Source organism: Garra rufa, chromosome 20 (genome assembly GCF_049309525.1).
Source record: "Garra rufa chromosome 20, GarRuf1.0, whole genome shotgun sequence".
In the NCBI taxonomy this organism is placed as follows: Eukaryota; Metazoa; Chordata; class Actinopteri; order Cypriniformes; family Cyprinidae; genus Garra; species Garra rufa.
Window position 1 is genome coordinate 14,080,936 of NC_133380.1, and position 16,622 is coordinate 14,097,557.

At 37.9% G+C, this 16,622-nt stretch overlaps 1 protein-coding gene across 1 annotated transcript in view; it reads left to right on the forward strand.

Annotated features, from left to right (window-relative positions):
- Positions 1-16,622, forward strand: part of arhgef10la (Rho guanine nucleotide exchange factor (GEF) 10-like a) — a 153,534-nt gene that overhangs the window by 130,730 nt on the left and 6,182 nt on the right. Inside the window, exons 23-25 of the mRNA XM_073825406.1 lie at positions 2,191-2,333; positions 11,763-11,934; positions 15,839-15,961. Of these exons, the coding sequence (XP_073681507.1) occupies positions 2,191-2,333; positions 11,763-11,934; positions 15,839-15,961 (438 nt within the window). The remainder of the gene's footprint in view (positions 1-2,190; positions 2,334-11,762; positions 11,935-15,838; positions 15,962-16,622) is intronic.

Here is a 16,622-nt window from a genome sequence, read left to right on the forward strand (position 1 = left end):
ATTCTGTGAAGAAATACGTTGTCCTCAAAACAGTTCATATTGTAATAAACGCTGGGGTCTTACGTGAGATTAATCAGAAAGCTTTTTGAAACGTATGAGCAAGCCGAAATTGCTTGAGGGGGAGATTTCGTATATTTCTTCTCTTTTTTTTCTAAATACATTAAGAGGGCAGGATCATTTTGTTGCATTTAATCAACAGTATGCAGAATTTATAAGGATAATAATGAGGTGTCTAACTTTCCAAAGAAAATACGTAAATAAATATATTACACCCGCAAACAATAAGCACCCATCTGAATGAAACGGCGTCTCTCCTCCTTCCACTTTATTACTTTTGGAGCAATAAAGTAAAGACTGCATCTGCAGATGCTTTGAGTGTCCAGATAAGTCCTCTCTGCCCCTGAAGGTCCTCGGCTTTGAAGGAGGCGGCCTTCGTTTGAGTATGAGGGGGTAGAGAGTGGCTGAGGGGATGTTTTCAAAGCATATACACAAAAAAGTGGGAAGACTGACATTTTGAATATGCCATGCAATTAACCTGAGGAAGTCGGAAGTCATTGTAAAGCTATTCTGGTTTCAAAGGCAGAAATAAACAACTCGAAATGTTAATTAAATGGCTCGCTGCGGTTCCCTCTCTAATTTTGCTTCATTAACACACTGTGATGGGGGCGAAAAAGACGAAGGAAAAAAGCTTATGTAATGCATCCCATAATGGTGTCCGTGGTGGCTACTGTGCAAACCCTGTGATTAAAACTCAAGAAAAAAATCTGGCTAGTTCTGAGCACGCTGGAGAGAAACGTATAAATTGGATTACACAACACGCTGCAGTTATTAACATGGCACTGTTAGCGCATTAGCATAGAAAGCGCTAGTTTTATTGAGGGAGATATGCAGTCCACAAACACGCTTTGCAGTGCTTGCTCTAGCTGTATGTTTTTAAGACGTAGCCAGAAATTATACAGTTCCACAACCAGTTATACATATTTGTCTTGCAAACACAAGGATTTACTCTTGAGTATTAATGAAACCAATTTACTTTAAGTGACTTGCTCAGGGCAAAGCAGTGGAATTAGCATGCAGTACATTTTTGTTAGCTCTGCTATTTGAAGCATTCATTTTATAAGGGAAATAACATGAATTTACTTGCTTTGAATATCTTTGGCCATATTTGAAATGTTCCACCAGATAGGATTAGCGATTTGCCTTCAAGCAAGGTATTTCACAAGCCTTATTGTATTCGCTACTTATGTACTTTTACCTCCTTTTTCTGTTTTCTGTGTCATAAAGCTCAGAATATGCAAAGTGAAATATTCTGGGGTATTCTGGGTAATATATTTTTAAAGCTTATTATGATCAAAACAAACATAAACCATTTTTATATTTATTGTGTGAGAATTATTATTATTATTAATTAAAAAAAAGTATACTGCAGGACACAGGAGACAGTATAGTGTCAGCTTGATATGAATTATGAAATGTAATGGAAAAAACAGGGTAAATACCACTTGTGAGCTGAATGTTTTTTCCAATTAAGTTGTAATTTTATGTGTGAATTTAGGTTAGATAAAATCCTTGCTATGAAATTTGCATTAGCTGTTTATTTCTACCAAGGACAGGAATTCACTTTTGCTTTAACAGCATTATTTGCACCTCGGAATTGATTTCCAGGGACACTTTTGTTATTAATTATACAATAAATAAATAAAAAAAAACAGAGTAGGGCTGCAATTTTATGACAAATCACTGTTGATGTTGCATGTATAATTATTAATATCAATTAATAAATCAATTACATGTTGCAAAGTGCAAATGTAAATGCAATGCTGTAGTTGACACATTTAATTTCTTTTCACATTTCACTTTAATCACAAGACATACTGTAATATATTTAGTTAATTTTTTGTCATCTTCTCTTGAATTTTGGGGCCTTTTTATTCATTTTTGCCCCTAGCCACCATTAATTCCTTCTGCCATTTCCAGCACAAATTTCTGTTAAACATGATAAATAATTTGAGATGTTGTGGAAATCATACTGTGGTAGAAAAAAAAAAAAAAAAAAAAAAATCCTGCATAAAAAGTATAAAAAGTTTGTTTTAAGAGCCTTAGGGTGCCCATAGTTGAAGTTCAGGAATCTTGATAGACATAAAAGTCTTCATACAGTGAACTGTGTGTTTTTGTGTTTCTGTCTTGTAGGGGAACTGTGGAACCAGGACTCCTGTAGAAAAGTAACAGTTGGTTCAGATCCCATCAGGACACTACTTGCCTTGGAGGACACGGTCTGGGCTAGCTGTGCTAACACAGTAACTGTAGTTGACGTCTCCAGTTTGTCCACTCAGGTAGACTCATCATTTCAAAGCTCTTCTCATGCTGATATGCTTTCAGACCAAACTTTAGCAAATGGAAGAGCACAGACTATGTTTTATGGGCACTTGGCCAACACTGACTGACAAATTAGCTTGTGTGTGAAGATCAATAATCCTACCGAGGAGCTGCAATCCATATGGCCAGGGTGTCTCCTCTGGGGTCTTTTTTTCCCCTCTTACTTTTAAACCACACAGGATGAGTAAATAGTTCTGACGTGCTCATAATCTTCTCCGGCTGTCTCAAATATGGAGGGGCTGTACCCCGGGGATCTACCCCATGGGCCTCCATAACCCTGAGCCTTTCTTTAGTTCTGCCTTCTTGGGTTTTATCTCTGGAATCAAACATCTCTTTTATCCTTTGAGATTTCTCTGGATGCGCCCATCAGAGAGGAGATTTGAGCTAGTGGTAGGTGAGTGGGCCCCTGCTGCTTTTCGGTTGATCCTCCATGGTTCAGGCCAGTGCTCTGTTTTGTTCGACTGATTACATTGTATCCCTTTCCCTGCGGAGCCATGTAGGCCCAGCAGCTGGAGGGGGAAGCATCTCCTCTACAGCTGTAAATCTGCCTCCTTGGGACTCGTAGCAAAGTGGCGTACAATGATGTGTGTCGGCGGGATAAGCAACAGAGCCTGTGCGAATTTGTCTCTCTTGTCATCGGTTTTTAGGTAAGAATTCCACGCTATGCAGCGTGCCACCTTGTTCCCCTGACCCGAAACGATTGAGGCCACTGGATCGCTATTGATGTAGAATGCAACCAGTGTACTGCAGAGAAAACTAGCAGTGATGGTTGGCTTGTACACACTATGCAGAGAAAACACTAAAACCCTGAAAACTCACACATTTTTAGGACTGCAAGCAACTTGTTTTTGGAAGTTTAGCTCATTAACATGTAGGCCCTCTTTACACCTAGTAGTAAAGGCCATGACACAAACCAACATCAAAGAACTAGCTGTGATGAAAGGGGGCATTTGTGTGTGTGGAAAAAGATACACAGTCTGCACAAGAGGAAATAACTTTCTGTATTGGTGTAACCCCTCCGGTTTTAATCGCCTTGCTTCCAGCAGGATTAAAACCCGGGTCACTGGCATAGAAGGTGAGCACTTTAACAAGTCACTAGTGTGCCTCTTGAGATCAGAGGAGTGAGTTTTAACTGCATACTTCTTTATACCGTCCAGCTGTCCTCCATTACTCTGACCCATTACTTCGAAACCTCACTACCATCTGGGTCCCAGCATCAATGTAACCCCTCCTAGCCGCCCCACACTGAGTGGGACTTGGACCTGGGTTGCTGGCATTAGAGGTGGGCCCACTAACAAGGATGCTAAAGGCCTGCTAAAGATGGTAAAGCTACCTGCAGAGCTGCCTCCATTACACTGACCCTCCTAAACCTCACTCCCATCCGCTTCACGGCACCAATATAACCCCTCCTATCTTAACCACCCTGCTCCGAGCAGGACAACCCGGGTTGCCTGCATGGGATGTGTGTGAGCTAATAAAGCTTTTATTAGTTCAGCTCTGTTACACTAACACTCATAAACCTCACTCTCTTCTGGGTCACGGCACCAATGTAACTCATCTGATCCTAGCTGCCCCACTCTGAGCGGGACTCAAACTTGGGTCGCCAGCATGGAAGGTGTTCACACTAACAAGGATGCTAAAGGCCTCCTAAAGACGCTAAAGTTACCTGCGCTGCTCTTATAAGCTGACATCTGTTACACTGACCATCCTAAACCTCACTTCCACCCTGGTCACGGCACCAATGTAACCGGTCGTAGCCAGGGTCGAACCAGGGTCGACATGGGAGGCATGCACACTAACAAGAATGCTAAGGGCCTGCAAAAGATGTTAAAACTACCTGTGCAGCTCTTACCAGCTGGCCTCTGTTACATTAAGAGACATTTACATTACTTGTGGGACACACTCTGCGCTCCTTTAGAAAGTAATGTATAGTTTTACAAAACAAGAGGGGAGGGTCCAGACGAAATCCCAACACAAGTGGTCACAAGAGATGCATTCAAAGCACATGTTAAGACCAGGTGTAAATGGTAATGTGTCTCAGCTGACCACTTGTGTTTGGATCACTGAAAACGTATCTAAATACTAGGTGGAAACAGGGCTGTAGAAATCCTTTCAGAACAATAAAAGCTGAAGAGTGAAGTCCCACGCTTGGTTAAATGAATGGTTGTTTAAACATGTTGTTCTCGTAAGCACTGTCACCTAGTATTATAGTGGACTAATGAGGGGTTAGGTGTGATTCTTGTAGGTAGGTAGAGGCGTGCTGTGTTTTGTCCTTTGGTAGGGAAGAACAGTGATTTCCTGCTGTGAGATAGTGATGTAGTATCTTAGGGTGAAGCAGTGGGGGCAAGCCTCTGTGTGAGACTCAGTGACTCAGATTGCCGTTCACATCTGAGGCCCCATTTATTCACATATGTAATTGTAAATGTGCCCTATTTTTAAAAAAATATAATAAATAGTAATCATAATAATATTAATATAACAGTAAATTAAATCAATTGAATCCCATGTGACTGTGTACTCAACTTACTGTGCCAGTGTGTTACTGTACTATATGTGGATAAATATACTTTAGTTTTTTCTCACCACAAACATGATGTTGCAGGCTAAACGCTCATTGCTATTTCAGAAAGCAGCTGTAATAAATTAACTTAGGATGTGCGTGCTTCACACGGTCTACATTTATTCACTTAGTAAATGGTTTTATTCAAATCAAATTTGTCTAAATGGCACATCCAAGATGTTCGGTGCTTGCATATGTTTGAGATATGAGATATATATGAGATATATATGTCCACATATTTCAGTCATAATAAATGGTAATACACACACACACATTTGGTGTCTTGTCTCTGAAGAAGTAATCCAAGCAAAATAAAACGAAAACATAGAGAGAAAAAGAGAGCAAAGGCAAGCACTGCCGACAAGTCAATTAAAAGCGAAAACACATCAAAGGCAGTTTGAGTCGTCTCCCTTGCTCTCAAACAAAAGAAGCTCCCTTTGGCAAGGGCACGCAAACAGGTGCTAATCCCTGTCCGCTAGTGTGCAGAGGAGAGAGCGGTCTCTCGCACCCACCTCACCCCCTCAACTAATCTGCCTCAACCCCAGACTGGAGAACTAGCTGTTTGTAAGAGTTCTCAGGGCTCCTCGGTAGCACCACAGACCTCAGGGGGCTGCGTGCAAACCCTCGATAAGAAGCGCAGCTCCCTCATGCCTCATTAGAGGATCAGGCATGAAATGGCTCCTCTTTCCCTGTGGACTTTTAAAAAGGTGTTTGAGAGGGGGTGTATTGTTTTCTGAGACAGTGGAGCAGGGCTCGGCTGTGAATCACTTTGAAATCAAAGAAACTGTATCCTGAGTCATTGAAACCTTCATGATGTGTGGCCCTTGGACCCACTGGTTGGATGGTGATTTTGAAGGCACCATAATGCTGTGCATTGCAGGAAAAGATAAAGGAAGGAAGGTGTACATTTGCATTGGATTTTGCTTTTGTGTTTGTACAGCTGAATATCCTTTTGTAACAGCTAAAATAAATGGTAAGCAAAAATGCAGATTACAGGCATATTCAAAGTGAAGATTATGAATAAATTCACAATAAATTGTCTGTGTGTGTAAAACCTGACGATGTTCTCCAGTATGATTTGAGAACAATCCATCTTGTGTCTTGTGCTTTAGTGGAAACAAGAACACAGTGTTGTGCAAAGTAGTTTACATGCTTACAATTTAAATTTTTTCAACGCTAAGCTAAAGCATGCTTTTTGATATTGCTTAATGGTTACAACAGCATTAGGTTTTCTGGAAGGCTCTTCTGCTTGAGAACCTTAGACACTGAATGCTAGATCTCCGTAAAACAAGTATGTCGGAGTTAGGAGACTGTTGCATATTTACGAAAAAAAGGAGTTGTTCTGAAAGATTAGACAGAGCAGTACTGTGTACAGTATCTGTAGTCTGGAACTGACACTGTGGAAGCATGATTCCTCTTTATATCGCAGATTTTTGTGTTATAATTGTGACTTTGTATTTGTTAATTGTTACTTTATATCTCAAAATGTTTCATTATATTTCATAATTTGACTTATAGTGTAGTTTATAATTCTCACAAATGGAACTATTTCTTGTCATTTTTACTTTGTATTTCATAACTGTAACTTTAGTTGTAACAAAAAGTTACTAAATGTTACTTATTTTAAAGGGTATTAAGACTTGTATGGTTTAAAATAACATGAATGATGTCTCTTACCAAAATATGTAATTGGAAACCCATAGAAGATTTGCTTTTTTTTTTTTTTTAAATCCACATAATTTTACATATTTTGGGTGAATATGGGGGGTGGAATGGAATGAAAATGGTTGCACTCGGTGCACTACTGGTGCTACCTGTTGCTATGTTTTCCGTAACACAACTCAGCAAATAAAATACTGATACGATGACCACAGCGACTGAAAATGCTTACAGGTGACATTGGATTTAACCATAGGCTTAAACCAAATAATGTACCATTGATTTTCCTCACAAGGAGTTTAAGCACCCCTGGATATTGAGTGAAATCTGCACTGAGAAACTCCTTCAGTGTCTGCGGCATCATGACAAGCATCTATATGTTTACATACTTGCAGGATGGTATCTAGCATTTTGTGTCTCTGCCGTTTGTAAGGTCTTTCAGTAGCTGTGTTCCATAAAAAGTATCAAAGGCATCAGGGCTGAAGTGGAGAGAACAAAAACGCAGGTCTTTAGGAAGTTTTATTCATCCACAGGCATCTTCCTATTATCCTTCCTATTATCTTCCTAAGTGAAGACTTACATCACTTCTGTTGTTGTCCTTTGACTGAAAATGACAACCAAAAGCTGCAGAATGTGGCATCATATCAATATTTTATTTTCCAAGTTGTGTTTCGGTAAAAATAGCAATGGGTAGAGCCAGTAGCTCATCAAATGCAACCATTTCACGTTATTGAAATAACGGCACCCACTATAGTCCAAAATATGTACAAAACAATGTGATTTTTTTAAATGATGTAAATTTTTTTACTACATATTTCAGTAAGAGACATCATTTACATTATATTAAGCCATACAGGTCTTAAAGGGGTCATCGGATTCCCATTTTTTTAATATGTTTATATGTTTTTTATAAGTTTATATGATTCTTTAGGGTCTTAATGAGAAGTTTATAACATACTTTGGTTAAAATTTCTCAATGGTAGTGTAAAAAACACTCTTTTTACCTTGTCAAAATCAGCCTTTTTTTAGAGTGAGCTATTCTGTTGCATGTTCCCTTTAAATGCTAATGAGCTCTGCTCGCCCCATCCCTGTTTGCCATGGGATGACAAGCCTCAATGTTTACTTTAGCTGCAAAACTTGCTAACCAACATATTATTAAGAAAGCCCATTTGCAAAGATGCATAAAAAACCCTTATACACACTTTTGCTGTGGGTGAAGCTGCATCAGAATGATTTGCATGAACACATATGTAGATCGGGATCGGTGCTTTCCTTTCAAAAACGAAAGTAACGTTAATCCTCTGCATCTTCAGCGGCTTAGATGTCGGAAGTAAATGACGACTGCTGTGTTCATTATTACATCCAACAACAGAACACCTCAATAGCTCGATTAATTGTCAGACAACATGTAAAAGTGGGTTTTGCATCCGATGACCCCTTTTAAACCCAGGGTTCCCTTTAAACCTTATTTTTTACTGACAGAAACAGGCTTCCTTTTTCTCTTAGAGAAACAATATTTCTTCAGTGATAACAGTGGCATAGCTGATCAAAATATTTATTTTCATATGTTTTGAAATATAAGAGTTGGATTTGAAATCAACAGTTTTTATGTTTGGGCAGGATCCAAACAAACTCATAATTGTTTCCAAGTTGAGAATCCATCTCAACAGTTTACCAGTTGGACTGCTTGCAACCACAGCATCAAAGGCTTAACATTTTTGTTACTGAGCAGGAGCTATAACAGTATATAAAAGTATTTAGCATTAATATGAGTTAGCACTAAGGTCTAAAGATTTCAGAAGCAATTGAAGATATCATTTATACCAGTCTGTATTGGTAAGTAGTGCTTAAGAACAGGTTATACCATTGGTCCTTTGAGGTATTAGCAGTGAGCAGGGTAATGTTAATAAAGGACTCTTTTAAACATAGTAGTAGGCCCTCTGGTCAAATGAGTTTCGGAGCTGCTTCAGTCATAAGTGCCTTTTTAAATTCGAAGATCTTTATGGATATGTTATCTCTAAAAAAAGCTGCAAAATCATCACAGTTGAGTATAGAGCCCTTCAGGCTCCCAGAGACCAATTTAGAGAACTAAGCACATTGGGCAGCTCTGTTGAAAAGATCTGTGTTGTCTTAACATGTCATAGTCTATTTGTAGTTTTGTTTTACCTCATTTACACTCAGCTCCTCTTCAGTTTGTTTTAAGATTGATAATATTTACAGTGTAATGGAGTTTTGACTTTAGTAATTTATTCGGCCAGTGCAAAATGTTATTAAATTCTTTGATCACAGGGAGAATAAGAAACAGCTGCGGGCATATTATTGCGGTTTCATGTTTTAACATTCTAAACAGATTCAGAGACAAGGCAACAATTCTCATCAACCCTTCTTCATAACAAACTGAGCTTTTTATTTTACACGACTACAGAGTAGAAATTACAAAAGACATCCAAAGACAGCTCAAATGCAGTGAGTATAACCCATGGGTTGCTAAGATTTTTACCTTTTAGAGTAGAGTGTTTTTAAATAATAAAGGCTAAAATTGGTGATGTGATTTACACCGAGTAAACGTAAGCATTATGATTTCATCTTTCACTTGATGAAACTTTATAGCTAGCCTAGTACACATTTTTGAAAGGAATTGTTCTGAACTGGGAAAATAAAATTAACCAATTGATGTGAATACAACTAGACACAAAAACACTGAGACAGTCTTCAAATTATGTTTAATTGTGTTTCAAAGAAGAAAGTCATACAGGTTTGAAACAACATGAGCGTATGTAAATATTCAGAATGTTTATTTCCAAGTGAATTAACTGTATCTCTTCTGATTCAGTGACGGAAGTGAACTGGTCTTGAGCAAAAAGGGACCTCCAGCTTAATCTTTGGATGAGGTATCTGTTGCTCAGCTGGAGATCTTTTGATAGAGGCTGACCAGAATAATGCCTGCTTCTTAACATTTTTGCCACAGGCTAAAATCCAGGGTTTCCCAGGAGTGTAGCAGTCCAAATACTCAGGTTTTGCCTCAGCCCTGTGGTGTTTTGCAGGGATCAGACCAAGGAAAAAGAAATTTGAAGATGTGAAATGCCCTCTTCTCCCTCTGTGGTTGCATTTGAGATCTGCTTTCATTGCTTAGCATCTCTAGTATACATAACATTATAAATCAGGTCTGAATTTTCACACGATTGTGGATCTTCTGGTTTAGAGAAAATTACCTGAACCATACACTGTTAAAAATAAAGGTGCTTCAAGATGCCATAGAAGAACCTTTTTTGTCTAAATGGTTCTATAAAGAACCTATAACATCTGAAGAACCTTTCTGTTTCACAAAAGGTTCTTTGGGGCAAAGGAAGGTTCTTCAGATTATAAAAGGCAAGAAAGAGATGGTTCTTTAAAGAACCTTTGACTAAATGGTTCTTTATGGAACCAAAAATGGTTCTTCTATGTCTTTATTTTTAAGAGTGTACTTAAGTATGGTCTCCTAGCAATAAACTAGCGACACATATATGTGACCATTGACCACAAAACCAGTCAAAAGGGTAATTTTTTTGAAAATGGGATTTATACATCATGTGAAAGCTGAATAAAGAATCTTTCCATTGATGTATGTTGTTAGGATAGGACAATATTTGGCCAAGATACAATAAAATCACCTTTAAAGTTGTCCAAATGAAGTTCTTAGCAATGCATATTACTAATCAAAAATTAAGTTTTGATATATTTACAGTCTAAAATTATATCATAATGATTTTTGGCATAAAGCAAAAATCGATAATTTTGACCCATACAATGTTTTTTTGGCTATTGCTACAAATATACTCATGGTACTCAAGGCTGGTTTTGTGGTCCAGGGTCACATATATGGAGCAACGTCCATGAAAACAAGCTTTCAGTCATGCTGAACATTTTATTTATACAAGTGTATAAGATTTTCACTTTCTTGTGCCACCTTGAGTGGCTGAATGCTCATTGATCTTGTCCTGGTTTCAGACTGCATGTGAGGACGTCCTTGTATATGTATTATATTGAGAATAAAAGAGTGGGAAATTTAAGCTAGATACATTTGTGATGGACCCTTTATCATGATAGTTCAACATTAAGTGTGTGAGCTAATGGAGAAGTGAAAGCAAATGAAAGAAGAAAGAAGATGGAGTTCTGTAACTGCTTGTTTTTGTCATGCCTTATTGAGTTCTGTACCGAACTGTTTTCCAATCTTTTCTGCTTGTTGATTCTCATTGGTCTCTGTTTTTCCAGTCCACCTTTTAACCCATTAGTAAAGCTATGCGACTGCAGTCTGAAATAATTCAACATGGTCATGAAGGGAATGTTAATGTTATGTTTATACTTCCCAACTGAAGATGTAGGTCAAACATCTTAAATGCGACCCAAATTAGATGGTTACACCTTTCTGTTACAAAGCATTATTATAGTTTCTTCATGCTGTGCACAGAATTTGTTATTGTTTTAGAAATTTATGATGAAGATAATATGCATGCACCATTTCATTGGAATGGATATTTTCTGGATTCCTGCTGAATAATTGTAGCTCAAATGCATAATGGGTCTTCAGATTTCAAATGAAAATGTGCCAGTTGTGCACAAGTACAACTTAGCAAAATCATTGTAAAGACAACTTGCATAAAATGCATTAAAATGAGTTTTAGACGCTTTGAATGATCAAAATAATGACCATTTTATATGTAAACATGCAATTTCAGTGACTCACGTTCAGTGTTTGAGATCTTAAAATGCTGTATCATTTGGCATCTTGTCAGGTTTTCCATTATCAATTATGTCTTTGCCTAAATCAACCAAAATTTACTCACTCTCATATCATTTCAAACCTGATGATTTTGTCTCCAGACAATGAAATTCTCTTGGATCCAATGTAGTTTGATTTGTATGGTCAAAAACATTTGTGTTCATTTGTGGTCCTCTGAAGAACGAAACTCCTACAGGTTTGGAAAGACACAAGGATAAGTAGGTGATGATAGAGTTTTGTTTGTGGATGAACTATATTTATTCACTTTTTTCGACTATAGTGTAGTGGAGCTCTTCATCTATTTGATTTAGGCCAATCAGAAAATGTCCACTTGACTTGTAATGCTGTGAAGTTAGGTTATCCAATGTAATCTCTAATGTAATCTCATTGTTCTCTCTTCTGTCTTAGAAATTTGAGGTCCATCAGGACCCGATGGTGAGTGTGGCCCACATGGTGCGAGCCGGAGGAGGCGTTTGGATGGCCTTTTCAGAAGGTTCCTCTATACGCTTGTTCCATACGGAAACACTGGAGCACCTGCAGGAGATCAACATATCTACACCCTCGTCATTTTACAACCCCAGTCAGTATCTCTCCTTTGACCCTATAAAAGGAGACTTCTGAATACTAAAATTCTTTATGCCTTCACACATGCTTGATCAGCGCTTGTTTCCATCATTTCTTTGAACTGCACTTCTTGTGATAAAAAGGTAATGACGGAGAAGTTCTTGTTGGAATGGTTCCTGTAGGCTGGCTCTCCAGGGACCGACCGTGAATAAGTAGCTAACTTAAGACCCCGCAGAGCAGTAATGGAGCTCCGGGGTTACAGGCAGGAAAAGTCACAATGGCACAGACAAAGCTTTCCATTCGAAATGTTGCCATGGCAACACTCTTGTAATGACTCCAGCAGCCGTGGCATATTGGTAATGTGCCAGCGTTTTGCCATTGTGCCTTTTCTTAGTGCAGCTGGTCTTTAATTCAGCTGTATTCACTTTTTTACCTCACTGCACTCACCTTTTGCCATCTTTATCTCCTTCGGGTCTTCTTAAGACTCAAATTTGCCAAATTCTTTGTGCTCCATCCCTGCTTTAGATGAAATATAAGGGAGTGTGTGTAAACATTCATTATATAAGCAAGGACACTGAAAATAATAGTTTAAGTAAAGATCCACACAAATTGTCGCTTAAGTGCAATTCAGCCCCACACGTCAGACTATATATAGAAAAAATCTGGGAGGCATCACTCCAGTAGCTCGCAGAATCCTCCGGAGCAGAATAACTCCTTTCAGACTGTCTAACAATGTTTGATTTCACTTGAATGCGATTGTCCACGTTTAGCTAAAAAAAAGCCCACGATTCTGCAGTTGTCACAGTCAATTGCAATCAAGTGGAATAGAAAGGAGAAGAAAAGAAGAAAAATAAACCCAAAGCATTGTAGCAGACTTCAGGAACTGGCCAGAGCAAGTTAATGTCAACTGGCCTGTTGCTACAACCGTGTCTCATTAAAAACAAAGAGAAAAAAGATACACCTTTATTTATTTATTTATTTATTTATTTTTGTCAAACAGTGAGAACACCAAACCTTTAGATCAAAGTTACAGCTCTATTTCAAAAAACGTGAAGGAGAAGAGGCGAGCGTTGTGGCCAAGATGTCTGTGAAGGTCCTGCGACCCTGAGGCTGTTGTCGAACTTACGCAGCTAGCTGTGTTTAAATATGTAGTTCATGTTGGGTGAGGTAACGCTGCAATTTCATGTTATGTCGGGGGTTTTACAGTCAACGGAGCACAAAAGTGAAAATAAGCTTTGGCAGATGCCTTCTTCCACTTTTTTACTCTAGACCCAGAGAACGTCCCATTGGCTTTGCTGAATATGCTAATCTGCACACATCACACATAGGAGGACTGATATAGTTATTACAGATCAATGGTCTGCTAATCCCACAGGTTTGCACCAAGTGATGGGTGATGAATTAATTATTGTCTTAAAGTGAACCGATTATTCTGCAGTTTCTCATCAGCTAGAGCCTTCAGACAAGATAAGCAAGTCAGACATCAGGCTGAATCCTTCCTCTCTAATAATAGCTGGAAAAGTCAGATTCTTGCAGAGGAGTTGTTGATATTACATCAAAGAGAATCTTTGAAACATATATTATATTATATACAACAGTTCTTTCTGGTCCTCGAATCTGGTTTGCTGCTAGGAGTGTGATATTAGAGCAACATCAGAACTCCAACAGCCGCTTTACAGTTTATAATGGTATCACTCCACTTGTGGTACTTCTTACAGCGAGTGTCATGGCGGATGCCCAAATCCAGTATCATTTTATAAATATTTCAGTTTTTGTGGAATGCAGTTTTAAGAGGTTTTCAGGTGAGAATTTTATACTTTAGACCTTGCAAGACAAACAGCACTGAGCTGCGCGGTCATCGAAATTGACCCTTAACAGATGAAAGGATAATATGACAAAGATATCGCTTTCCTTAGCAGACATTAAAACTAATGTTTTATTGCAAATATAATCTTGAGCTGAAGAATGAATGCGGTATCAGATGCAGGTAATCACTCACTCAGTCAATCTCTCTCTCATAATATTCTACTCCGCATAATACAAAGCTACAAATACAAATTACTAATCAGTTAATAAAGCAGCTCAACGTTCCTTTGTTGTTAGTTCTAAAGTGGCATTTTCAAATTAGTAACGGAGGCTTGGGCTCAGCTGTTGAACTGTCAAACTGAGATTTTAATCCATGGTGGAAGAAAGTAGTTCTGCACAAATGAGGGTTTTTAAAGACACTTTGTTGTTGTTACTTATGTATTTACACACTTGTGATTTCAAAGTGTTGTATAAATGCACTGCCACACTCGTAGCTGTGCGAAATGGCTGTACATCGGCACGTTGTGATTACCTGGAGCCTCGTTTCCAAAGTTGAATTACAGCCGTATTGATATACAGCCATATCGCACTGCGACGAGTATGATATTGCTCATTTATATCATATTGTGCTGCAGCATTCCTGCAACCCTACATAGGATAAGTGCTTTGAAGAATGGAGGGATTTATATTACATTATATAATAATGTTTTATATTTTACCTTTAAACTCTTGCCTTTAACGTTAGCTGAGATGAAATACTTTTGTGTAATAATAATCAATTTGAATGACCTGCAATGTGAATATCTAAAATGATCTTAAACCGCATTTCTTGCATTGTTAAACATGCAGCTTTTATTACCTCTTATTAATTGAGAGACTACATGAAATATTTTAATCATTTTAAGAGTGAAGGAAAAAACTGAAAAGAAATCAAGTGCATTACTAGTTACAAAACCTAAGAGACATACTTTCCCTTATATATTCATAATAACACTTATTCAACAAGTATTTAACCTTTTAACATCATTTAATGCATTCATTTTTTGCTAATATTAATTATTTGTATATATATATATATATATATATATATATATATATATATATATGTATATATATATATGTATGTATGTATGAATATATGTGGAAATTATAATCATTAAGTGAACTGCCTAATGTTAACAGACTGAACCTTATACACTTAAAACATACTTTTTAAACTAAAATCTTGATAATTATAATGCAGAAGGAGTCCAAGTACACATTATGCGTCAACTACAAGGACATCTAATAAAATATGCAATATGCATTTTTTTTTCCCAAACCTCAGCATCTTATGTTTTCAGCATTCATGAATTCATATGCATTACTGTAGAACTGCAGATTTATTTGACAATCTATTATTAAGGTTGATCTCTCTTGCACAAAAAACGAATGTATAATAGGTGAATGCTCTGCAGAACTGGACAGGTGACATTTCTGAGAAGGAATTCTGCCTAATGCAGTGCATTCGCTGATGTTTTTTCATGACCTTCAGTGATTTTCTGGCGACTAACTACCATACTGAAAATGCTTAATTTACACATTAGCAAAGGACTCCCCAAGTACTATAGCAATGTAAAGACAGCATGCCGTGAAAACGAATCAATTAGCCACTTGCTGATCGCTCATGCAAAGCGAGCTTTATAATACGAGCAAGAGGCCACCAACCATACTTGCTGAAGTCTCTGCTGTGCTTTGATTTAATTATACTGTGGTGGCTTTCTGATGTCTAAAGACCCAGGGTCAGGGATTTGGGCACTGTGAATAAAGTCATTTCAATGTTCCATGTTGCTTTTTGTCTAAACAGCAATCTAAATGTTGCCATACCTACCCCCTGCTATAATTGACCAGTTAAATAAAGCTGATGAGAGAAGCACAACTGTGAAGGGGGGCCAATCAGATGTACGCTGGGTTAATCTGAGTCTCCACAGAAATAATTGTTGATATGCAACGCAATAATGTTCTTTAGCATAGTTTGTAAAAATCCTATCATACTGCTTAGATAAAACAGACGGGCTAAAGAAAGTTTCTCAGTGTTGCTGATACCTGTATTTTTTTCTTCTTTTCTTTTGAAGGTCAGAAGAACATGAGAGTTACCAGCCTGTTAATTTGCCAGGGGCTGCTGTGGGTGGGAACTGCCCAGGGCATTATCATCACCCTGCCTGTGCCCAAGCTGGAGGGCATCCCTAAAATTACAGGTATGATGGTGGCTCTTCATGATACATAAGTGCCTTTAGTCCTTTTGGAAAGTCTCTTCTACAATAATAGGACAATTACATAATGATTCCTTTGTTAGAAGAATAGTTCACTCTAAAATTGAACTTGTCATTATTTGCTTGCCCCATCACATCATCAAACCTGTTTTTTTTTGTTTGTTTTTTTTCTGTGGCACACAAATTGATAATTATTAAGAATTTTTACAAAGCTTTTTTCAATATGCCAATTCTTTGCAAAGCTCTTGAAAGAACGAAACACATCATAAAAGCACCATGAAGTCGTTAAATGAGTTTTGCGACTAGGGCTGGGAAAATAAATTGATGTAACCGCAAATAGAGAACGATTCCGAGATTTTCTGAATGCATTGCGATTCTCTTTTGAATCAATTCTAAGCTTCGTTTTTAATAGTACTGTAGATGGCACTGCATGACTTAGAAACACTGCTTGCTTCCAATTTTTACACACGCTTGAACCATAACGTTTGAAAAGGTTGAAGCGAAGGGTGTTCACTGTGGGCTGTGTTCACATTAGTTTCACTTCATAAAAGCATTCTGAGCCAAAGTGCAATTACATGGCTCAGCTGAATGCACAAGCGCTCTTTAGCGATCTTCTTTGTGAGCATTTACATGTGCGGTAAAAATT